General features: G+C 38.2%; 2 protein-coding genes across 4 annotated transcripts in view; one reads left to right on the plus strand and one right to left on the minus strand.

The window, feature by feature from the left end:
- Positions 1-26,189, minus strand: part of mcph1 (microcephalin 1) — a 36,336-nt gene that overhangs the window by 3,195 nt on the left and 6,952 nt on the right. For 2 of the 3 annotated variants that reach the window (XM_082557028.1, XM_082557029.1), the window contains 5 exons: positions 24,373-25,470; positions 22,066-22,181; positions 18,976-19,013; positions 18,698-18,860; positions 18,546-18,623 (listed from right to left, as the gene is read on the minus strand). In XM_082557028.1, coding sequence (XP_082413154.1) covers positions 18,546-18,623; positions 18,698-18,860; positions 18,976-19,013; positions 22,066-22,181; positions 24,373-25,470 — 1,493 coding nt within the window. Of the gene's footprint in view, positions 1-911; positions 1,294-18,545; positions 18,624-18,697; positions 18,861-18,975; positions 19,014-22,065; positions 22,182-24,372; positions 25,471-26,189 lie in introns of those variants that run through there. The other variant, XM_082557030.1, reaches the window with a different exon arrangement.
- On the plus strand, positions 4,968-17,196 carry angpt2a (angiopoietin 2a). Its single transcript, XM_082557031.1, has 9 exons — positions 4,968-5,879; positions 9,014-9,169; positions 10,053-10,174; positions 10,282-10,520; positions 10,920-11,047; positions 12,113-12,214; positions 12,842-13,008; positions 14,128-14,258; positions 16,067-17,196. The coding sequence occupies exons 1-9, from the start codon at positions 5,613-5,615 to the stop codon at positions 16,237-16,239; spliced, it is 1,485 nt and encodes a 494-aa protein (XP_082413157.1). The 5' UTR covers positions 4,968-5,612; the 3' UTR covers positions 16,240-17,196.

The following is a 26,189-nucleotide window of genomic DNA, read 5'->3' on the forward strand; positions in this document are numbered from 1 at the left end:
CAGAATTCATTGTGTTCAGATTTTCAGGAAACCTTTGTCCCTTGTAGTTCTACCAAGATTTCAAATGGAAACTTGATAAATATGAGTCACAGCTTTTCTTTCTCTGATAAACATGAAAACAATTCTCTCCCTTTTAAAGATCAGTGCTGTCAACCTACACGGCACTAAAAGAGGCAAATAGAGCACTCTTCCCTGAAACCGCTTTTACATGATACTAATGTGTGCTGCCGCCGATGAATAAATTCAAGTCAAATTCAAAAATGTTATTCATCTGTGGAGCAAATTAAAGTGTCCACTTTGACCCTCAAAAATCTAATTTGCATTCATCAGAATCACAAATCTGATTCCTTCAAGCCAGTTTCAGCACTGAAGTACTGAAAATAGCCTGAAGGTGGCTGCTGGAGATAAAGCAGCAGTTTGGCTGGGAGGCACACACCCTCACGGCCTAAACCAACGCACAATCACTGCAGCATATGAGACCAATTTAGACAGCAACAGCAGACATTTGCAACCCACAGCTAAATGCTAAACCTCACTCAAATACAGTTTATTGCAGTAGAAAATTGATAAATTCTGATCAAACTCTGATACATCCAAGTAACTCTAATCGGATTAGAATCACATAAACTCAGGTAAGAACAAGTTGAACTACAATCCCAACCTCTGTGCCTTGTTTCATTTTTTTAAGCTCACCTTGTTCTCAGACTTATTTGAAGCTCTTTGCCTGACTGAAGCTGTGATTTTCTTGGAGGGTCTTTCTTTTCAAGTTTGGTAACTGATGCTCTAAATTCTCACGACAGTTCTGTACAGTACGCAGCAGGGTTCAGCTGATAAACTGAAGGGGCAAACGGCTCTATACCAAGTCAAATACATGCAAAAAACAGACTTCAAGGCTTTAAGTCTTTATTCACAAAATCAGACACTGTTGAGGAAAGAGTTCAGGAAATAGCATCACATTAAATTTAACCCTCATTAAAGATTAAAAGACTTTATCTGAGCTATAATATGGGAGGAAAAACAGAAGCACACATATAAGAAGAAGTTTGTCTATCAATTATTTCGCCTGCCATTTATGACGAATGACAATCACGGTGACAATGTAGGAGCAAATAAGCAAATAAGTCCCCAGTCAAAGGCTTAGATTGGTCCATGATCATTGGTCATGAAGGAAAATGTGTATTCCCCATACTGTGGGCAAAAACATCCTTGTTATTGCTCTGGTCTCTAGAATATTGGTGAGGTTGCGTGGAAGTGACAGACTTCTCTACAAACACTGTCCAGCTGTTGTCGGAGCTGTAGAGAAACAGTGAAAAGTGTGACACAAACGAGAAACAGAGACCATCTACCCTCAAAGTAGTTGCAGATAGATTTATCATAACTCACAATTCTGTTTGTATCTTATTAATGTCGAACATTAATACCAATTTTTAAGGGTAGAGACGAGCTAAAGCCCACTGCATCAGTATCAGCATATATGCTAAAACCTTTTTTTAATTTAACATAATGTGGAAAAAAATGCTTGAGTTAATTGATAAACAGCGCAATCGCATATGAAATGTAATCAATAAACGTAACCCATGAAAGTCCAAAATCTTTTTTAAATTTAGCCAATCTCACTTTCTAGGTCTGGTTCTCCGACATGTCGAGATCCTCTATTGGTGTGGTTGTTGTTTTTATATTAATGCCTAGAACTTTTGTTCTACCCCCCTGAATTTGTGCGTTTGTGATGCACGTTGGATCTGTTCCAGTGTATTAAAAGATAATCCTTGACTTTCATTTTTGGGAAGTTGATAAAGTCCCGTGAATTGAGTCTGACATAAAGAGAAGCTGTGCTGTCTAGAGGTGCAGGAGGCAACCTTGAAGGGGAAATAAGGTCAAGTTAAATCAGGTAAGGTTTTTGATTTGTGCTTCTGACTCCAGTGAAACAAAGCAGACAATGATGAGGAGTTTCTACAGTAAGCTACGACTAACCAGATCCCCCCTTTTTCACATATATTCATACAACACTTTATTCTATGGACTTGAATTGTTTTATATAGCTCACATTCAAACACGTTCAAACTAATAAGCATGCATTTGGGCTGTGGAAGCAAGAACCTTTTTCACCCCAACAAAATGGTACTGATGCCAAAAATGTACAAAATTGTAACACAATGGATGAGCTGCATTTTATTACCTTTTATTTATTCAAATTTTACATTTTTTTTTGTAACGTGAGAATCCAGAGAGGGCAGTGGAGGCAAACAGACAGCATGAGCAGCGCTGTAACCAGGATGAATAAATTAGCATCCTTGTATAATCAAACACTTTGTGTTCTCGACAGCTCAGCAGACTTTACATATGTTAACAGCATAAGGAAGCTGTATAAATGGAGCAGTAATAAATTCAATTAATGAATGGTCCCTGGACTGGATGTATGTTTAACTGAATCACTGTTGATGTTCCTGCCCTTCCCTTAGTTTTCAATGATGGTAAAATAAACTGAAATACTGAAAGTGATGCAGATCAATCTACTGCGTGGGTGATTCAGCCTGAACACCTGAAAAAGTCAATATTTTTGCAATGACTGCATGTCCTTCCTCTTTGGTAATGTGCTTAAAATGTGTAACATTTCCTTTATACCATAACTATTACATCAGGCTACTTCCTACAATTCTGTTTTGGTATTTGTACTGTCCCATGAAAAGGTTTGTGAACGTCGAGTGCTCATAAATGTGGTCTGAACGTCATCTAAACAAATCAAACTGGATCAAATTGTCATGGTCTGGGTCTGATGACCCAGAGCTCATGTATTTCTTGTATATGTTTTTCCATATGTTATGGTGGTTTTCTCTCCCTTTTTGTCCTTTCTCCCTGGGTGCTCCCGGATGTTTTGGGGTCGCTGAGGGGACTGCGATCCGGAAGTGTTCCCGCACTGGGGACTGCCGCACCTGCCGCCCATTAGCCCTCACCAGCTGCAGCTGATGGCTTCATGAGGGGCGCCTTATTTAAGAAGGTGGCGGAGCCCCAGTCGGCGCGGGATTATACTAAGTCGAACCTGTTAAGTACCTCCGTAGATTAGTGTGTTGTGATCGGCTTCGCTACTAAAGGCTGCCTGCTGAGCTGTGTGTGTTTTTGTGTCACCAGGAGTCGGGAGTCAGGAACGTCGTCACGAGGGGAAATCACAGAGTGGAATCGGGTTTTTGGAGTTGTCACCTTTTCACTGCTATGGACACGTGCACTGTGTGGGATTCTTGGAGGAATCGCCACAGGAGTCACAGTGCTTGAATTGTATATAGTTGTCGTTTCTGTCCACTCGCCATAAATAAATCCACTGTCCTTCACTTGAGTCTCGCGTTTGGGCCCTACTTTCTCTACAACTCCACGGTCTGCCGTCGCAGCCCGTGACACAAATAAATATTTAACAGCTGTACTATTCATGTAAATCTACAATTATCAATCTGCTCTTCTCAAGAAATATTGGCTGGTATGCACCATGCCTCAATTGCAACATCTTTGACAAAACCATATGAGAAGCATTACAGTGATGCTCAACAATGGCAAACATCTACAAAAGCATTTTGAAAGACCAATGTATTCATCGCTCCACAAGTTTTCACAAGAAAATGTAAGGGGAGAGCTACATGACCTGCTGCTTTGTAGAGGCTGGATGGTGCAATAAGAAAATGACCCAGAGGTTGAAAACAATGAGAAGCAGTGTTTAGGAAAACTGAACTGAGATGTTGTCGAATGAGCAACTCAGTGAAATTAAATGTTCAAGCAAATCATCCCAGAAATAATGATGACCTAAAACAGTCTTGTAGGAGTGATGGTTCAACATTCCTCCTACTTGTGGTGCAGGAAACATTTGATGGAGGCTGCTGCAGCTAAAGGAGGTTCTGAGTTACTGAACTAGTTTACCTTGTTTTTTCAGCCTGCACTTTGAGTCCAGTGTGTTATATAAAACATTAAAATTGTGCATGTTCGTGTGTTGTAAGTTTAGTCCGATTCAGTTTTTTGTCATTTTGACATCGAGAAGACCCCTCTAGGTGCCACTAAAATGTGATTAGACTACACATCACACATGTGGTTAGTTTTCTGATGTCACAGAGCCCTTCATTTTTTTTTACTGACTACAACAACTTTGTCATGTCAAGATAGTGCTCCAATTGGACAAAAAGACCCCACAGTATGCACTCTGTGTGTTGCAGAATAGTTATTATAAAAATAAATGGATGCACGTGCTTGTATCATTACATGCTGCTGGAAGCCAGTTCCCTAATTTTCTATCAAACGTAACCATTAGTTTTCACAATAATGTTTTGCTCTCTGCTGCAAAACATTATTTAAGCCACAGAAAAACAAATCGCTAATGCATGCATTTTAGGCGTGTTGTTCACCACAGTTTCTGGAAATATTCCATTACTCCTAATTACTATCAGAACATCCTGGAAAATCACAACACCTTTTAGAAGGCTTCAAAAACATTCAGTCTGTAAAATAAATAAATGAGAATAAATAAATAAATTAAAAAAAATTGCACTTTGCTGTGTGTAAGAGTGTGGGACCATGTTTTGTTGGGCTATTTTGGGCTTGTGTAAACAACAATGGGCTAGGCTACAGAAAACACCCACAACTTGCTGAGATTAAAACTCCCAACCTAACAGAAAAACCTGCTTTGTAAAAATGGATTCTTTTTTGTAAGAAGGAAAAAACAATGAGCTTTCCTGTGACTTTTTTGGTCTTCAAGGGTAAAAGCATCTAATGCTTCATTATACTTGTGAATCATGGTTCTGCTAATGTCATTTAAACTCTGAAGTAGATGCAAATGAAAAAAACCCATCTTGTTTTTCTAATTGGAGGTCATAAAACGGCCACTCTGAACCACTGGGAAATAATAAATGACATGAAATGAAAATCTATTTAGAGTTTTAAGAAATTTTGAGCTTATCAAATAAACCAATTTTATTAAAAAAAAAAAAAGAGGACAGTGTATTTAATGTAGGTGCTGCTTATATGTACAAAACAGGAAATGGTTAATAATAAAGTTGAAATGGACACTTCTTCCTTTGAATCTCCCATTCAGGGCGCTTGCTGTAAACCGGGAAACATTTTTCAATGAATGGGATGGACGCTGCTACTATCACAGAGTGTGCTGAAGGTGGACAGCTGCATCCTGAGTAGTTGTTCAACTAAAGCAAAAAAAACATGTGGGTATTGTGGAGGATATAGTAGAAGATGTGTAGTTTGTGCATCTGCTCCTGTGTGTTGCTCAGCGAGCGTGTACTGAAAGGAATCTCCACTTCAGTGCTCTTCACACTGACTGGCCAAAGGCAAGGGGGTGTGGTTTAAACTCACAGTTTAAAGCACTATAGCAAGTGGTCAGGGGTCTAATGAAAGGCGAGCACATGCAGTCTGGCACCATCAACCTTAGGACACACTACCTCTCATTCCTGATGGCTTCTTCTCCTCCTACCACTGAGAGGTAATAAAAGGAACCTGCAGAAACTCAAGAGAGCTGTTTACACTTGGATGCTGCTGGAAGAAGATATCTAATCAGATAGAGATAAGATTAAAGAAACCTTGAAAATCCAAGGGGGTTTATTTGTAAGTTTAACATAACTCGATCTACAATGAAGATGCTGAATGTGGACCTACTAGTTTTAAGCTTGTGCCTTGGTCTGGGAACTGGATTCAGTGCTGCTGAGAAAACACAATATCAAATCCAAAATGGCCCTTGCAGCTATACGTTTCTGCTGCCTGAGCAGGATAACTGCCAAACTCAGTATAACAACTACAACTATCCTGTCCAGAAGGACGGACCTACGGACAACGAGTCAATTCAGAGGCTGGAACAACTGGAGATCAGCATGGAGAACAACACGCAGTGGCTGCTTAAGGTAAAATTGTGTCACACCCTTGACATCAGTGAAAGAAATTTAAACGCAGTGGTTAAACTGTATCGCAGTAAGTTAAGAGTAATGACAGAAAGCCTCCGTAGGTACCAAAAACTGCAATGATGTGAAAGAGGACAAAATGTGGTGAAGAGCTGAAGGAGTCACCGCAGGGGTGTCAAAGTGGAGATACTTTCATGCCGATCTTTTGTCCCAACGTGGGCAAAGACTAGTAAATTATTCTCTCACCATATTGCCTCTACACTTACGTGCAAGTATCAAATATACTTTTATGGGTGGAACAGATGATTATGTGAAACTTGCACATTTCACGTGGTGAATGGCTCATTGTGTCGGACCAAATTAAAACAAGAACAGTTTTTTCTCTCTCACTGTGTAGTTACATAGAAGCAGTTAAAAGAAATCACAGCACCAACAACCACATATTCAACAAAAAAGAAAGAACAAAACAAAACTTGTTTTTGTAAGACTGAAAGACTCTTCTGAAAGCTCTCCCACGTCCTTAAGTTGGATAAGTGGTTGGGAAAATGGATGGATGAATGGATGAAAGGCTCTTTGAGAATCTATTTTGATTTAATGACATTTGAAATTGACACAAAAAAATGTGCTCAGTGTCTGTGAGACACCTTTATTCAACCCGGACTGACAAAGACTTGCAGGCGCAGGTGTCCACACGAGTGGATGCACACTTTCCTTTCAGTTTACTGAGCCATTACATGTTCAAGCAAAAGAAGCGAGATGTTTCTTTTCCTGGGCCTTTTCTGAGTGTGATTAATGATCAGAACGAAACAAGACGAGCCAGAAACACAAAAAGCATCTCACAGTTTGATGACACGACCCCCGTCTCGTAACATAAAACAAACCCTGATCCGTTACATGGCGCTATACTCACACAAAGACTCAAGCGCTGCCTCAGAAATCACAGCCTGTTCACAATACAAACGAACATTTATCCAAAGCCACGTCTAATGTACTGATCGCCCAGATATTTCTTACAGACTAAAGAAGATTGCTAATTAAGTATGTGGCACTAAAAATGTGGTTTTACTTGGAGCAGCGCACTTCATCTGTTTCACATCAGTCTCTGCGCACAGAAGACGACTCCCTTATCTTCATCTGTTACATGTCTGCCTCAAATTAACTCACAACTCAGGTGTGAAAAAGCTGCACTATGTCATATTAAGTATTAAGGCATATACTAATATACAAAACAAACCAATGTATTTCTTAATTCTGCCATAATGAATAACTGAAAACTCACAGCAGTTGATGACACTGAAGTGTCATTTGGAAACTGTGCTGACTGTGACAATGACTTTGCTACCCAATAGCTGTAGGGAGACTTTTTAGTAATTTTAAGCAGAAATTTGTTGTGTGTATTAAAAGTGAGGTGAACACCGTCATCGCAAATAAAGTAAGAGAGACATATTTGTTCAACATCAGAACAGCAAAAGATACTCAGGCTCATCTAATCCAGCAGGTGAGAGCGTGTTCAGGCACAGCTTTCCAGAGCGCTCAAACTCTATTTTAACTCTTCATTAAAAGCTCCACTGAGAAAAATGTATGTCATGTAACCCTAAAAAACAATAAGCAGCTAAGGTGAATTGAAATATTGCCTGCTTCATGTTTGAATGAATGCCTCACAGCCCTGCCTCACTGAGGTTATAAATCTCATCATCACCTCCATCCATCAATGGTTTGGTGGATGGATGGAAGAGATTAGACGAAAAGAAAATAATCTGAAAAAACAAGCAATTCCATCTATGCAGAGGACTTCACAGCAGTCAAATAAGCATACTGGGGGTCTTTAAATAAAGTTGCACATTAGAAAAGAAAAAGTTGCAAATCAGTAGGTTTGTTGTGCTTTATTATTAGAGTGTACTCATTTCATTAATGAAAGTACTATTCATGCCGCACCAACTGATGACAGCTGGAGAAAAAATGTCTGTCACATGACTGAGGAACACAGTCATTGCCTCACTGATGCCTCTGAGGCACACAGAGTAAACAACTGATTAGATCATTGACTATCAATGGGACATCCTGCCAACAATTCAAATGACACCCTTCCACATATCTGCGTGAATCCGAGAACATAAACAAACTAGACAGCAAGAGAGGAAGACAAACAAAATCAGCACTAATTGCAGCCTTTGGTTGTTTTAGCATAAGTATTAGTAGTCAAATAAAATGTCTGCCGTTGCATTTCTGACTGATGAATAAATAACAACAGTGATTATGCAAACTAAGAGGAGATAACATCGATATTCGACTGACGCTGGTTTCCAGTTGCACACAAGTTGCACACTGTCATGAAGGATGTAACTTCTCACTCAGCACTTCCATCCTGTTTACGAGTCGTGTGACCTGATTGCCACTCAGGAACACCATGCAGGAAATAACTTAATGATTAGTCTGGGTCTAAATCTGGCAATACAGTAAGGTAGACGAGAACAAATCCCTAAATCATTAAGAAGTTTGACACGGGCAAGGTTACGTAATGTTTGACACTGAAACGAGACAGGTTTTCAGTGAAAAGGTCTCATGATGGGCAACCTTTGTAAATTTCTATCCCTGTGGTCCCATCTTAAAAATCAATCTTGGTGCATGTTTTCACTGTATTATCGTCCTATTTCCGACATTTACATTATCATCCACATTACTAATGAAATACACAGAGCACTTACATTTATTAGGGTTACAGATTATAAAAAATATATATTATCAGAGTCCATACAGTTTTAGGGAGGCAGGTGTAATGGCTCACATATTCACAAAACAAGCGTCAGGTTAGCGCCCGTTAAATCCCAGAAGGAGACACAAATCCCTTTGGGGGTTGCGTTAGGAAGGGAGCTGCCTGCTGTGGTGACCTCTTGTGAATAAGCGAGTACCTGAAAGTAGCTTTAGCTCATGAGAAACATTTTATTTAACTCCTGATTTCTTGCTTGTCCACAACCAATGAGAAACAGAATCTCTGTGTCCCATACTAATGTCAATATGTAGACCTCTGTATTACCCCTAATACACAGGATTATATACAACAAAATGACCAGGTGATGAAGAGAATCGGTAGCTCACAAAAACTGTCTAAACCTAATTATCATCGTTCTCTTTTGCAGCTTGAGAGCTACATACAAGACAGCATGAAGCAGGACATGATCCAAATCCAACAGACTGCTGTACACAACCACACCGCTACAATGATTGAAATCGGGACAAACCTGCTAAGTCAAACTGCTGAGCAAACAAGGAAACTGACCAATGTGGAGGCACAGGTGAAACTGCACATTTTGTTTATTCCTCAAAAGCAGAAATAACAGCCTACTCAGTGAAACGCTGCAATAAATATTATCGTTTGCAAGTGTTAAAAAAAATTAAGCAGAGAGAAAAACAGGCATGATGGCGTCAGTTTATTATTGTGGCTACACGTCAATGACCTTATGTGAGCCAACTGTACAGCATTTCCTGTTATTAGCACACTTGTATTCCCAGAGAAAGGGTCTATCAGTTTGTCACAATCAGACATCCGTCTGTTCAAAGACATCAACAGCTCCATTGGAGACACACAGCTAGGATCCATGTAAACAAGCTGCTTTTTGCTGAGTTCAGTTCCTCCGAACTGGGAAATTGGTGGCAAGGTCCCCAACCCCATGTGCAGTTCAATACGTAGGTTTGTGAAAATACGTGGATTCTCAGTTTCCCCTTGTTCAGGTATGTCTGCTGTATTGGAACTTGGCTGTTCTTTCCTGTCATGTTTTTTTCCATTTTAAAATGGTTATTTGTTCACAGGCGCAAACCCAGTTTAACTTGATCAACGTGACGAAATACAAAGATTCATGTCCAGATTGGCTCTTGACTGATATCTCTGACTCTTATTAAATTTAGGACTTATTTACATGTTTAAAGGTTTTTATTTCCAGGAAATTGGCTGTTGTATTAAACCTGAAAGCACAATAATATTTAATTTCATTATATCCAAAGTAAAAGAGTGTTTCATTTGGGTCCATCCAATTCTTAGGATATTGGCAACCAATTGACATAAAGACAGTACAAAACATTTACAGCACAATCTCAAGTCTCAAGTCTACAGAATCAATGGATGACCTATAATGAGATATGGCTAAGACACTGTGCTTCATTTCGTTCTTTTAATTTTAGGTTATTCATCATACAACTCGGATTGAGCGCCAGCTTCTTGAAAACTCCTTGTCAACCAACAAATTGGAAAAGCAACTAATTGTCCAAACAAACGACATCAACAAACTGAATGACAAGAACAGGTGAGGAAAGCAAACAAAATGGGAAAAATTTTAAATTTTCAAATTCACTAGCAGCAGTATTTAGGCAATGAAGAAGCTACCTGCTGAACCTGCATGCTTCTCCTCAGTTTTCTAGAGAAGAAAGTAAAAGAGATGGAGGAGCAGAGGCAGGTGGAGATGAAGACGCTTCAAGAAGAAAAGGAGCAGCTCCAGACTCTGATACTGAAGCAGACGGCTATCATCGGTGAGCTGGAGCAGCAACTGCTCAAAGTCTCAACCAACAACACAGCCCTGCAGTATCAGCAGCAGGAGCTACTGGACACTGTGAACAACCTCATTTCTAACATCGCTTCTGGCACCGCTCAAGGTGAGGCAGCCCCTCATCAGGCCATTGTAACCTCTTTTAAAATGAAAGATCAAGTAGGGGGTCTTTTAAGTAGCATTTATGTCAGCCTACATTTGCTAAGGGGTCCGACCGTAGACCTTACATGTAGGCTGAGACAGCTTGACGTAAAAGTAAAAGTCGAGACCAATAGCATTAAATCAGTTAAGATGAAGCTACAAGCTGTTGCTATTTCGTTTGATTTTATACTACCTAGGCTAGCTGTTTCCCATCAGCTTAAGTCTTTTAAACTTTACGTTTTGAGACTAAAGAAACATGCAGAACTTTTATCATAATCCAAACATATTAGCTTAGCACAACCTGACAGCTAAATGCTATACAGCTGTGAGTTGTTTAAAATGAAAAAGTTAATTTCTTCTACAGGTCCTAAAACTGTCATGATGCGGGACACACCTACTACATTCATGGACTGTGCTGCCGTCTACAAATCAGGAAATACCAACAGTGGTGTCTACACGCTAACATTACCCAACAGTACAATGGAGGTTAAGGTAAAGTAGGCCTGACTGACTGTTTTCAGCTGGTTTTATGCTACATTATCATGCTACAGTCATACTAGAAAAAACAGTGGTTGGTGGGTATGGGACAAACAAAATGACTGCAACCATGCCCATTAAACTTGTTCCCTTTGAAAAGGTTGCTTTGAAGATGAGGGCAAAATCTGCAAACACTCGCAATCAATGTGTCTTTAAAACAACTTTGGAGCCTCAAGATTGCGGTAAAACAGAAATAAGACAAAGACGGTCTGCTATTACTTTGTGACTGAACAGCAAGTTGATGATTATATGCAATCTGTGACAATACGGCAGTTAACAGTGAAAAATCCACAAAACTCTTAAATTTGGTGCCATCTACGTACACAGCAAAAGCAATAAAAAGCAATTCAAGTAGACTGGAAACAGAAATTATTTCAACCAGTTGAGTCCCCTGTTGCAGATTAATTGTGCTCATTGATGCAGACTGATTGAAATATGTTGGCAATCCATACACATTTATAAATTAAGCAGCAATTATTTGCAAACCTTCGCTAATCTGTTGGAGAGTGAAGTCAGTCCCAATTGGACCATGACTGTTTGGACACAAGTTGCCTTCCTAGTGACAAGGATGTTGCCATCCTATTTTTTCTCTCGTGTGACTGAGCCATAAATGGGTAAGGCACACTTTTTTAGATCATTAAAAATCACTCACTCGTACGTCACACATGTATCAGTGCCAGCACATACTGAAAATCTTCAAAATGTACATAAACATTCACACAGGCATGATCTGACCTATCAGTTAATAAAACAGAGCATGCTGCTTTAGGAGAAATTCAGTTTTGTCTTTTAAAAAGGGCAGCGAGGTTAGCTTAAAACGTTCATTGACTTTTATCAGCAACGCGCATGCTTGAGCTACAACTGTGATCTCCTTAGATACTTTTTAAAACTTCTGACTGCACTTCTGAAACCTAGAACACATTTATTTTATCTAGGTCAAAATATAAATAAGTATGCACTGTTTACAGAGGATTATATTTGAATAAATTTTCACTCCTCTTTTTTTCATTGTGTCTGTAGGCTTTCTGTGACATGGAGACAGAAGGAGGTGGCTGGACTGTTATACAAAAACGCTTTGACGGCCGTGTTGACTTTCACCGTACGTGGCAAGAGTACAAAAAGGTAAGAGCTTCGAGGAAGAAATTCTTCCCTTAAAAATAATATTACCCAGGTTACGGCCTCCATTCCAAATCAAACAGCCCAACAGTGGTCAGATTTGGTTTGGGCCATTGACTATATTTTAAGGAGCTGGAGATTGTCTCCTCTGAGGTAATTCAAAGAAGGAACAAACCGTAATCACTAACACAGAGAAGCAATGCCCATCTTCTGTTCAGGAAAATAATAGTAGCATTTACCCCCTCACATTTTAGAGAGAGGCTATACATATTTTTCGCTCTTTGTCATTAAGTATCATATTCAATTCCACTGTTATTACAGCCAATGCCCCTGAAATTGTACAACGACAAGTAGGATACAACTGGGCTGACACTATGAATGCAAGCGTAGTTAAAACTGACATGGTTTTTTCATTAACTTCTTATTGTAAAAGTGAATATTTGTGATTTTTTCTTAAATTGGATTTTGTAAACAGATTAAATATTTTATATTCAGAGGAAAAATAACTTTTAATGTTATAGTCAAAAATGTAGCACATTCTGATCTCCCATTGGTGTACTCCTTGTTAAACTGAAAAGCAATGACTGCAGGACATTCACACAGTTTTATAACTTTTCTTTTGTGTACTTTCAGGGATTCGGAGAACCTTCTGGAGAATTCTGGTTAGGAAATGAATTTGTCTCCAGACTGTCAAATCAACAGTCCTACAAATTAAGGATCCAGCTGAGTGACTGGGAAGGAAACTCTGGATTCTCACAATACGACCAATTTTCTCTTGACAATGAAGCACAAAATTACAAGTATGTTGAAATAAATCTATCAGGCCCCAAGTGGCAAGTAATTAATATTTTGTTAAATTTCATGCTTTGAGCAGCAAAATGTTTCTGCTCGTGCAGCTCAAGTTATTAAGGACAAAAAAGCCCATCAGCAAGTTATACACTGTTACGAAAGCACTTTTGAAGACTGCTATCCTTAACACATACTAAAAACTGCTGCTAATTTTGAGCCAAGATAACATGACATAATTAAAGCATAGCCTGGAAACTCAATGAAATTAAATATGTAAATATAGAGAAGCTAGTAGCCTCAAAACAAGCTATATTCTCAACATAATGCAGCAGAGTGCAATCTCCAACACGTGAACATCAAGTTGAATCTGCATTAGAAAAGTATGGGTGTAATATTTTAAAATGTTTTCAGCTACTCTGGATGCAAACTTTTAGATCATCACAAGTATGCGTCCTTTACCTTACTGACAAACACAAGACTACTGAGTTGATTGACCTCATCACTCATCACTATCATTTATACAATTTTAACTGCTGAACAACAACTACTATTTGGACCCACTCTAGAAATGTCCCTGGATAGTGTTTCATGCTGTATAACACTATATACTTCCTGATCCTGATGTACTGGCATCAGCCCAAAGAAAACGTACTAAAGCTCTTCAGTACATGAAAAATAGGAAATACATTAAAAGCCTCAGTTTTTCAGACATTCTTTCCTGACAATAAGACAACCTCCAAACATGTTTTTGCTTTCCAATCAAAGCTGACTTCTATACCTGAAGCTTAATTTGACAATCAGAGCTTGAAATGTCCCATTTCAACACAGCTTTATTGAGGTCTCCACTCTACTCTAATTTGGTGTTGAGATCTTTTTTGCTCAGCGATGCCGGATAACTAAAAAGAAAACAGACAAATAGCATTACAAAAAAACTTCACTGTCATAAAATAAAAGTAGTTTTTTTTTAAATATTTGCTAGACACAAGTATCAACAAAATTAAATAGCGCTGGCTTCTGTTCTTCTGCTGTTAGGCCGAAGAAGTACATAAGTGAGGTTGAGCAATGCCTTTTGAGGAACAGAAATTACAGACTTCCTCTTCTTCCTTCATTTTCCCTTTTCCATTTTACAGGATACACCTTAAAGGCTACAGCGGAACGGCAGGCAAAATAAGCAGCATTGGGCAGCCAGGAAGTGAATTCAGTACAAAGGATGCAGACCATGACAAATGTGTTTGCAAATGTTCACAACTGACAACAGGAGGTAGGAACACACTACTGTAAATATCATGCCTTAGCTTGGAAAATTAAAAAATAAAAACGTGTCAATCAGTAATGGACATTTTCTGGAACAAATTCCCATCCATACAAAATCTTGGCACTTGCCCCAAAAATCTTTAAGGCCAATTTAAGGGCAGCCATCCTTTTGTAGTCGTGTCAAAGAGCACAATTAGCTCAGACTTAATCACTGATCAACTCATCGGGGAATTCAGTCTCTACAATGGCTCACATTAATAGCCTGGGAACAGAGCTTTTCCCTCTCTCTACTGATGGCTTAAAGGTCCTCGTCCATTCCCCGTAAAGTAACTCAGCTGCCAGAAGTTTGCCTCCTTCAGTACTGGGGTTTGCCAAGTGAACATGAAAACACACAAACCCTTACCCTATCCTTTTTTTCCCATGAGGGGTCTCTCACAGGGGACTCCTTTGAGCACATTATACACAATTGTAACAGAGGGGCACTGGTCCAGCAAAAAGAGAAAAGTGGGATCTGTCATTACAAGCATGAAATTGAAATAAACAAAAATGCTAATGAATGCAATAAATCTGGATCTAAACGGGGCTAAATGCACTTCTCACTATAATGTCTTTCAAAACAACACACAAAAATAACAAGTTTTTTAACCCTTTATCAGCCAAGTATTCTACAGCCTGTCAGGTCTTATTTTGTAATTTTGGCTGTATTTTGTAAATTACAAAATACTTCTTATCTTTCAGGAACCATATAAATTTTCTCTCTAGTGCAGAAATAGTTGAGGAGTTTTGCTAATGTGAAGCACACATGGTAAAACCTAGGTGGAGCTTATTTTTCTGCCGGTGCTCAGACAGCAGTACCTTGTGAATGCTTTGTGCTACCTTGATACACCAAATATCCCAAAAGCACGTCTTCACTTCATTCTGAAACCATTTGAATTTTGACTCTATCACAAATGATAATGGACGTATGGTTACTTAAATAGCATAAAATGGATCGTCTGTCAGGCCGAGGGTTAAAAAACCCCCATTAATAATCTGTCTGAAAGTTCTTCTGTATGTGTGCTGCTGAGTATGAGAGTAAGTGCTGTGGGTAGTTCAAGGATTTTCAGATGAGTGGGTGAGGAGCGCCATAAACACAAAAAACCTTAACTTTAAAATGGGTTTAAAATTTAAAAATGAGGCCCGGCCAAAATGTTCTAACTTCCACAAAAAGTAATCACTCTAAAAACCCGAAGTGGTTTCCATAAAGACATTGGGTCCGCTTTCTTTACTTAATTCTGGGGTTTTTGTTTTGTTTTTTGTTTCTCTCTGGTTTCCCAAATGGATGAGCAGTTCTTGAGAAACCTGGCATCTACCTTTTCCGGACAGTCACTTTTTAAACACGCACAGTCAGACACACATTTGATTTGACTGACCGTATCCTTATATAGCTGCCCTCTTCTTAAAACAGTAACTTTATGACTGCCTGCCTGCCACAGGTTTAGAGGAAATCTATGAACTTTAGCTAGAAAAATAACCTGCTTACACTTTCCCCAAATGGGCACTACGCTAGTTTCACAAGGCCATTTGCTCCTCCGGACTGGCTTCTGAGAAATCTGACAAATTTCCTCAAGCAATACTACTTTACAGGGTACATTAATGACCCCCCACCCCCAATGTAGGCAGCTCAAGCCTACATTAGACATAACTGTCCTTACAATCTGTTGTTTTGTATAATGGATCTAAACAAGCAGATTAGTTGTAATGTGTCTAAACACAAACTTACCACCTCTAAAAAAAGTACACAACAGTTAAATTAATAATGTTTTTCTATTGTAGGCTGGTGGTTTGATGCCTGTGGTCCGTCCAACTTGAATGGGATGTATTACCAAAAGGGCCAAAACGCCAATCGCTTCAATGGAATCAAATGGTACTACTGGAAAGGCTCAGGCTACTCACTGAAGACCACTACAATGATGATCCGGCCAGCAGACTTCTCGGGTTCCCTTTGAACAGTCAGATTAAAGAAAATGGGAACAACAAGACCAAAAATAAAAATTCTCAAGGGATCCAAAACACTTTGTGCGTATATTTTTATACACCTTTGTGCATCTTTCTGTGGTAGATTTTGAAATATGGAGAGTCACAGCAATACACATAGCTGTAGTATTTACAGTTATTTGAATAGTAATTAAAATGAGTTATATTAAAATATATTAAAATATCGGTCAGGCTCTATTCAGCTAGCTTATCAGATTCATTTAATTTCTTTGAATCACTTTAACAGTTGAACTATTTTTTAAAAACAGCTGCCAATGTCATTGTATAATAGAGACGATGGTACAAAATGCTGATAAACATCTGGTGAAAGGTTTTTTTTGCATTGTCAACATTTTTCAAAATGTAAATGTTAATGTAAAAATACCACAAAATGTTTCTCTTATGATAACAATGTTTTGCTATAGAGATTATATGTACATTTGTTGTTTAATTTATAAGTAGATTTTAAGGTTGGTTTTAAACTTTATCATATAAGAAAGGAGATTTCTTATTGCTAGTTATTAATTTTATTGCACATGAAGGGAAATTAATTATTTTAATATAATTCTACAGTACTGGGAATGTTTTTTAATCTGCATTTTTATGTAATGGTTCTTTTGAAGCTACAACAAACTACAACAAAGAAAAATTGGACACCAGTTAACACTGGCTTTAGGAGACTAGGACATGTAATGCTTGAGTAGCTGTTATAAACCTGATATTGAATGTTAAAAATCAACCACAAGGCAGAGAGGTTGATTCTGCATTGTAGTGGGTGACATAATAGTTAAGCATAAGTCATGTGACAAAGAATAAACAGCCTTGTGGATGCTGATCTGCCATACAGCTAAAGTGTTGTTTAAGATCTTTCAAATCTTTCTGTCATTTTATCTTTTCCACAATACACAATAAATTCTACATGCTACAAACTTGTGATTTTATTGTTGCCATTATTAGATTCAGCTGCACATTTCGGATTTAAAGCCTCAAAGGACCAATGCATGTTTAGCTACTGATGGTAATCTAGAATGAGAAAAGCCATTGAAAGATGTAGAGCAACAAACTTGACTGCAAGACGACAGTTGAGTAATGTAATAAGTAATGTATAAAAACATCAGGGAAATGACGCAATCGAGAACAGAGTAGATTTTCCAGTGTTTGCCGTCGTAAAATTTCATACAAAAATAAACCAAAAAACTATTTAAATCCATTTTTGGATGTTTGTCTAGAATTTTTCAAACTGTAAGAAATATAAAAAAGTGACTTAAGCCTAGTTTTCACGTGCTGCATTATATATAGATAAACTGATTCAGTTTGTAACGATATTTCAAGAGATATTAGACTGATGCAAACCTCCTCTTATTCTAGTAAAGAGTAGTCTTGATCATTTGATTTACACCACTTTATTGCTGGCCTAATGCAGAGACTGTAGAGGGATAGTTAAGAGTAGATCCATCACGGCTACAAAGATTTGAATTGGTATAAAAATGGCACCTGGCTACATGCTTTTGGAATAAAATAAATAAAAAATAACAAAAGAGAACCAAATTTTTATCACAAATTATCTGACAGAATAAAAAAAAACAAAAGACAATACTATTAAAATCTGTTTCTATGATTAACTGGCCACAGCTGAAGGAACACCACACCACACAATAGAGGCCACAAGAATTGAATGAAAAAGGGAAGCATGTGGTGTGCCAAATGATAAAAGGCCATGGGGATATAAAATATTTGATCTGTCACAACAAAAGCCATCAGGCAATTTTAAGAGGAAACATGCTGACATTCGTCTACATTAAGACCCCAAGTCTTTCCTTGCAGGGCAGGACAGGACAGTGATTCATGAATGGCAAGTGCAGGAAGAGGCAACATCCACAATTCACACAGGATGCTTTAGGAAAAACAAGCCTACTGTAAATGGATGACTGGCAGTAATGAGACTTAAAGCATGAGTGGAATGCTTTCTAGATTATGTTTAAGGTGCCACTAAAATCTCTAAAATATATGTCCTGGAAAAATAAAAAATATCTTTTATTGCATTTGGAGAGTAATAAATTGGAGAAGAGATTATTTAATACTGTTGAGTCATATCTGAAAAAGGCTTTAATCTCAAGAGGATTTTGAACTAGTTAAACCAATAACGATGTGAAGATAAGACGATACAGCTTTTTTTACCCTACTGGAAAAAATAAAAAGCTTTCCTGTAAACTCAATGCTGGTAGTAAATCTGTCAAAGACCCTTTTACTAGTACTGTTTGAGTAGTTCTGAACTTACCTGTGCTGCAGGAAATTGATCTGAAAGTTCATACGGCTCCTCTGGAATCCACTGCCTTTGCTCCAAAGACCAGAGTATCTACTCAAAAGATTAGAGATAAGACAGAGTCACCCTGCATCTTAACTTTGAAATAATTTCAAATGTCCACGTACCCATTCAAATGAGAGGATCCAGCAGCCACGAGCTATACCCAGCAAAATATTGAGAGTCCGCCTGTGTTCCCCAGACACCACATGAGTTGTGCTTTCACAAACACAGTCAACAATTAAAAAACCACCGAGTGCTTTCACCACTTGAACCACTGTGTTCTGCTTCCTACAAGAGACGAATAATAAGAATTAGATGCCTTCTTTTACCAACTTGTTAATTAACACAATAAAATTAAAGAATATGAAGCTGGTGGTATTCAAAGAAGCACATGCCTACTTACTCAGTAGGCATGCTTGTCATGACGAGTGTTCTCAGTGCCTGCAAGAAACATGAACCCACAAAGCTTACAAGAATGAACAAATCTGTGTTCACATAAATGACAACCACACACTGCCAGTAAATGTTTGAAATGTCTGTGTTCATTGGTTTCACACCTCTTGTATTTTTCTTGGCTACTTATAATCCTTAGTGTTACAGGAACAGCCATCACATTTTTGGCAATCAAGCATAAGTGGAGTAGATACAGCGTTTTGATTAAAAATGAATATTTGGATTCATTTGTTTCTTGGCTTGTGTTTAATAGAGACACAAATCAGAGAGGAAGAGAGAAATCTGTGAACAACAATCTTCACTTTAAAGTAGCCAAGCAGCAGCTACACAAAGAGACCAGGAAACTGAAACTGCGCATTATATCTCTTTTGTGTGTAAATATTGTAATTTGATTTTTGTTGAACGATGCAGCACTGAACAAGTAAAAGAGTTTTTCTTTCAGTGGCAATGCACTTTTTTTACAAACCAGCTGAATGTTTTGTAGCATTGATGCAAAAACATCAAGGCCATGGAAAGATGAAAAACACTTTCAGAGACGCTGACTACTGTAACAACAGTAAATGTACAGCCTGGTGGATGTGGTCTATTTAACCACATGCCTGGCACTAATACAGAAAAATATCAGCAGCACAAACACCTAACCACAAACAGGACCACCAGACCTTTCCTGCCACACACTGATGTCAGCCCCCACCAAGCTGGAAGTCAGGGGTTAAGGTCTGCTGAGAACAGTAGAGCCAAAACCGTCCACGAGCTGACACCATGCTGGTCAAAAAACACATTATCACCAAGAAGGCCCCTTGGGAAGGCAGTCAGTAGTTGTGTCACTATTTTGATATTGCAATTTATTTTATAGACATTAAATGACTGGGGAAAAAAAGTTGATGAAACAAGCTCATTTTAAATTCTTTCAAGCCAAGTCAAACAACTGAAAGTATGTGCAGATACTCTGAAAGTAGCCTTAAAGAAACTCTATCTTATGCAGTGGTCATGTTCTGGCACAAGTAAAGGGCAATGAGAATGAATTAGCCTCTGACAAAGAGCTGGTGTGAACCAGCAAAGCGGCAGAGCACAAACACTTGCAGCACAAATGAAGGAAATTCTTCTCAGTATGACTAGATCTCCTTGATGGCAACTATTCAGCACAAAGTTAAAATGAAGCAGTTCAGACAATCACGGAGAGATCAACTGGATCCACTGAGAGCCAACAACAATAAAACAGCCAGGTTATTACTTGCTGCAACACAGAATAATTTACATGAACATTAGTGAGGTTTACATAATATTTCTTGAGCATGTTAGAGAGTTGTTTAACCTATAATAAACTAGGAAAACGATAGGGATGATATACCAGCAACTTTGATAGGTACATCTGTTTAAACTGAGCAACAGAGTGGGGAAGAAAGATGATGAAGTGGCACTATTGTTGGTGCCAGAAGAGGGTTTACAGAGAAGGGTCGCAGAACGTGGAAATTCTCTGAGTAGGGATGTGAATTGATAAGAAGTCAGTGATTCTGTGTAATGTGCCATGTTACAAAGCTAAAACTGGTTTCCTGAACAAAATGAGTTCACTGTGCTCAAATGGCCAACACTTTCACCTGATCTCAACCCAATAGAGGACCTTTGGGATGTAGCGAAACGCAAGATTCACAACATGAATGTGTAGCTGATAAATGTGGTCAATTATGTGATGCTATCATGTCAACATGGACCAAAATCTCTGAGCAATGTTTCTAGCATCTTGCTGTTTTTCTGTGCAGTGAAGAAATAAAGCAAAAACCAAAAGCAGATCCAACCCAGTATTAGCAAGGTGTACCTAACAAAGAGACCAGTAAGTGTACATCCACAGCTTTAGTGCCTTAGACATAAAATCACAAAGTAAACTGACAATGCCAAAATATGATCTTTTAAAGAACTGCATCTTTGTGAGATATCTGAGAACACGCAAAGGTAGGAAGTGTAAGACAAAAGAAGAGCAAAGGTCCCATTAATATCTGAGTTGTATTTAATAAGTATAAGCTGACGACATGTCCAGAACTTTAAAATTATGTTACAAATTTGCAGTTTTAACCTAAAGCTGTGTAATATGAGTTTTAACTTTTATATAAGCACTTTTAAAGATAAGACAAGAAATTATCTCTGATGACTGTATTTCCCAGGACTATAGGGAGATTAATCCATCATCACAATCTTTACAAAACCAAAACAACAATTACAACGTCTTTGTAATCAAGCTATAATAAAGTTAACTAATAAAAGATCCTCCGGGGATATGACATCATTTTCATCTACAGCTTGTTGAGGTTACGAGTGTAACGAAAACACAACCCAGGTGCATTTCACAAGCAAGGAAGTTGTATGGTACCATCACAGAGGCAAAACACAGGAAACCCTAAGGAGCCGACAGTACCGTCAGTAGCGTCAAACGCCTACAGCCATGGAAGTGTATGACCTTACGGAGGAAATACTTATTAGGAAGTTACACACACAAGCGATGTTTGGTTTACTTCCTAAACTTCCTATATTACAGACAAACATGGGGAAAATAATCTTTTTGTTCTCTTACACCATGTTCCCTTTTATCTATCTATGTGACGAAGGAAGATAAACAATGGGCTGTACAAAGCCCACACTGGCTGTAAGCTGGAAGTAACCACAGCCACTAAACTAAAGAAAGAAAAGTAATATCAATGTGTGTCTGAAAGGGTTAATATAGGCAATTTAGCTGGCAACAAAGCACAACAAAGAAAGCGACTATATAAATAAGAAAATAAGAGATTTATAATTAAAACTGCAAACTCCCATACACGAGCAATATCTTTAATGACTCAGTAAACCTCCCACTGGTGGCATTATACTTGTAACATCCTGTTTTTTGCAATTGCTTTCCAATTTTCCCACAACACAGTAGGAAATGTACCGTAAACACGCATTGTTCAGTGCAAAAATAATGTCTTTCAATTAAGGCATGGAGACTAAACTGTCAAACTGAAGAGTTGAATTCAATTACACATTTAGAACAGATGTGAAGTCTTCTTACCTTTGTTTTGTTAACCATTTTCTGTAGAGTCAAGCTGACTTGCTTATTGTAATTTCCTTCAGCTTCAGTTAGGCTCTCTGCAAAACCAGCTGCAACTGTACATTCATTTCCTCTACCTACATTGGAAAACAAGACAATTTAAAACTGTGTGTGTGTGGTGGTGGGGTGGTTTTACACGAGCTATCACACAACAGGTGCTGTTTTGTGTGTGTGTGCATTCATGTCTGCGCATTTGTGCACAGAAACATTAAATGAAAGCTGCAACTTTACACTACTTACTACCACATGACACTGTGCATTTTGATTTCTCTATAATTTTAACTGATCAGGCTGCCCAGGATTACAACGTGCTTACTTCATTTAGTTCCTGGACAGTAAATAAAGCACTTAAATTTAAATGATCTGTTGATCCATACTTAGTTTCTCCAGGTTTATACTTATCCTGTTGAGGAGCTTAGGAGTCAGACCTCAGCATTCATTGGGAAATATGGAAACGGAGCCAATAATCTAACTTGCAACTCGCAAAATGAAACCAGAGAAAACCCACAGTGACATAGGAAGATCACTTTTATGTGCAACTTAAATCTAATTTAACTATGTGCTATATATAAATAAGATATTAGGCCTTTAAAAGTTAAACACACCTACAGATTATTATGAGAGAGCTTTCATAAAGGCCTCATTTGTTTATTAATGTTATCTTGTAAGAACCATGCATTACAAAAATGTTTAGACTGGCTGAAATAATTATACTGCAAGCCATGTGAAGCCACACACAAGCCCAGGGATTACAGACAACAGTATAAACATCTGTGAAGATTCCCGCCATGTTATCAATATGATTTGTTCAGTTCATAATGAAGTGATTAGAGCAGACCAGGCCTTAGTCCTGGGTTCATTTTTAACCCAAACCCCCGAAAAGCTGAGACACTGTAAAATGTAAATAAAAACACAATGTCATGATCTACAAGTCTCATAAAGCCACATTTTATTCACAGTAGAACAGAGAAATCATCTCAAATCTTTAAATTGAGAAATTTTACCATTACATTTTTGTTTTTCTTTTAAAGTTCATTTTGAATTGTATACCAGCAACATGTCTCATAAAAGCTAGGTCCATGTATTCCACTGTGTTGCATCCTCTCTTGGTTTAATATGAGTCTATAAACATCTGGGAACTGAGGAGACCAGCTGCTGGACTTTTGAGAGATGAATGTTGTCCCATACTTGTCTGACATAGAATTCTAGCTCCTTAACAGTCCTTGATCTTCTTTCCAGATTTTGTATTTCACAAGTCAGTTCAGCACCCAGACTTTGTAAAGCCACTGTGTTGTAATAGATTGAGTATGCAGTTTGGCATCATCTTGCTGAAATAAAAAAACCTTTCCCTCACAAACATGTTTGTTGTGTGGGAACAGATTTTCCTCTGAAACTTATCTATATCCACACACCTTTCCAGATGTGCAAACTGCCAATTCCATAAGCATTAATGCACCCTTAGACTATCAGAGATGCAGTCTTTTAAAGTGAGTGCTGACAAGCCAGATTGCCCCGTTCCTCTTTAGGCCAGAGGATGTGACATCCATGTTTCCCAAAGAAATTTAAAATGTTTATTCATCAAACCACAGAATAATTTTCCACTTTAAATGAGTCCTGAATCATGTTCAGATAAGACCTTTTTGCAGCACTGAGCTTTAATCTGCATTTGTGGATGGCATGGCAACCTGTGTTCAAAGACAATGATTTCTAGAAGTGTTCCTGAGCCCATGCAGTCATTTCCTTGTTAGAACCATGCCAGTTTTAATGCAGGGCTGCCTGAGGGCCTAAAAATCACAGGCATGCAGTATCGATTTTTAGCCCTAATTTCTCCAGTAACTGGAGAAAAAGATATTCATAGTATAGCATAGTCTCCAAAACTTCAATATTCTGAAATTGGTCCACAAGTTTTAGTTGTTTTTTTTATGCAGATTGGTGACTCTCTGCCTAAGATGTTTTGTATAAAAGTTACAGACCTGTTGCCAACAAACCTTATCAGTTTAGTAGTATTTCTCTAGCAGTTTCTTTTCAAACCTCTTGTCCATTCGATGCTATTTGAAACGTGTTGCTGCATTCAAAATCCAAATGAGCTCATATCTTTCATGAAATGCAAAATGTCTAAGTTTATGTCTAAGATCATTTTATGAGACTGGCAAATCATTTTTTTCGTTTTTATTTAATTCTTACATAGCATCTGAACTTTTTTTTTTTTTTTAAAGAACTGGGGTTGTATTATTACACTTTCTAAATTCTGGCAGCCATACTACTCACTTTCCACAATCTGAGAAGGAACATTGAAATCAGAGTTTTTCTGCAGCTCTGGCACAGCTTTAAACTCGGGCAACATCGTTTGTTGGCCTGAAGTTGATGCACTTCTTCTTTCTGTTGTTTCACTTGTAGCTTTATTGATGGTTGTAAATGTTGAGGTGCTTTGTCTTCGCTTTTTCCCCGTTGGCTTTTTATTAACGCTTGGACTATCCAACATAGGCAAAGATTCTTCCCCTTGATGAGTTTGGGTCTCAATGCTAGTTTCAGACTGCTGATCAAAATGTTTACCAGTGTCACTTTCTTCCAGTTTCCTCTTTTTTTGACCCTTCGGTCCAAAGATTTCACTTCTTTGTTTTCTATTCGTTGGGAGAGTATCCAAGTTAAAAGGTATTTTAATATCGCTTGCCACCGGTAGATTAAGTGACCGATGTCTTCGTTTTCTCTGGCTATGTTTAGCTGAAGAGAAATAGTCCTCAAACATGTCATCACCTCTGTCAGCCGTACCGGGGGTGCCACATTTGTGTTCACTGGATGAAGTGAAAGATCGTACCAATGCTGAAAATGACTGTTGAGCCCGTTTGGGTTTTTTCTGTCCTGAAGCAGCACCACCTTGTACAGGTGATGAGAGGCAGCTAGAGGATTCCAGAGTGTCAGGAAAAATATGGGATTTGGTCTCTGCTATAACGTTTACTTTTGTGTTTTTTTGTTTTCTTTTCTCAGATTTATTAGGTGTTAATTTAGGTGACTTTATCTGTGATTGGGTTCCTTCTTTCTGATCGTTCTTACTGTTGTCAGACTTCCTGTCCTGACAAGGACTTTGTAAAAAATCTATTGATTTGTCTTTATCCATTTCTTTTTTTCTAACCAAGGTCCTCCGTGACTTTTTTTGTTTATTTCCTTCTTCATGCTCAGGGTCAGGGCAGGCAGGCACACTTATGACCTGTTCAGCCACATGATGGTTGGGTGAGAGGCAGTCTTTCCTGTGGGACAGCTCAAGATGTTCATGGTCTCTGACATCTGTGTGTGTTCTCCCCTCTTCCTTATCAGGTGAGTAACCAAGTTCAGGAACAGAAGCACTGGAATCATCGTCTGACTGGTCATCTATGTAGGAGAAAGAATAACAGTACACTTTACACAGAAACAAAAATGTTAAGGTGTAATAGTAATAGTAATAATAATAATAATAATAAATCAATTGTTTCATACTTATTTTAACCACCTTCTGTCCATTGTTTTGCTCTGCAGTGTGGCTGATTACTAATAATTCTCGCCCTTATACAAATACCGGTATGTAAATACAAAATATACGGGCAGCTGTTTGCCTTTCACACATCCAGATTGAACACTACACCCCCACAGTAATTGCCCGGAGTGGTAAAACTAAATAACAGGTGGTGAAGAGAACTGTATATATATAACAAAATAAAAACACCAGGATATCTTCTTAGGAGAGGACACTACAAAGCAACACTGTACTGCAGTCACCATAAATCTATCCAAAGGCTCTTGATTACCCTCTTGATTACAGTGTCTTTTTCTTTGTGTGTGTTCTGTTCTTGGCAATCCAAGACAGTCAATAAAGATGTCCCTAAGGGAACAGTGAAATTTAATTCTATTCGCTGTACACAGAAACTCAACACTGTATTGGTGAATTTAATGTAAGATGTACCATTTTGTTTGCCAACTGCAGCACTATACAACAGGTTCTCTCTTACAGGTTGTTTCTGAAATCCCTTCAGACATTTCCTGTTTAATTTTAAATGAATACATTTCACTAAAACATGTACTATTGATGTTTCCAATCCTACTGATGCACTAAA

Source organism: Aulonocara stuartgranti (assembly GCF_965226115.1).
Source record: "Aulonocara stuartgranti genome assembly, chromosome: 13".
In the NCBI taxonomy this organism is placed as follows: Eukaryota; Metazoa; Chordata; class Actinopteri; order Cichliformes; family Cichlidae; genus Aulonocara; species Aulonocara stuartgranti.

Excerpts from the sequence above, each read along its gene's own strand:
- angpt2a (XM_082557031.1), top strand. The coding sequence starts at position 5,613 with ATGAAGATGCTGAATGTGGACCTACTAGTTTTAAGCTTGTGCCTTGGT. Across the intron at positions 11,048-12,112 it reads ACAGTACAATGGAGGTTAAG|GCTTTCTGTGACATGGAGAC; the intron begins GTAAAGTAGGCC and ends TTGTGTCTGTAG. Across the intron at positions 12,215-12,841 it reads CGTGGCAAGAGTACAAAAAG|GGATTCGGAGAACCTTCTGG; the intron begins GTAAGAGCTTCG and ends GTGTACTTTCAG.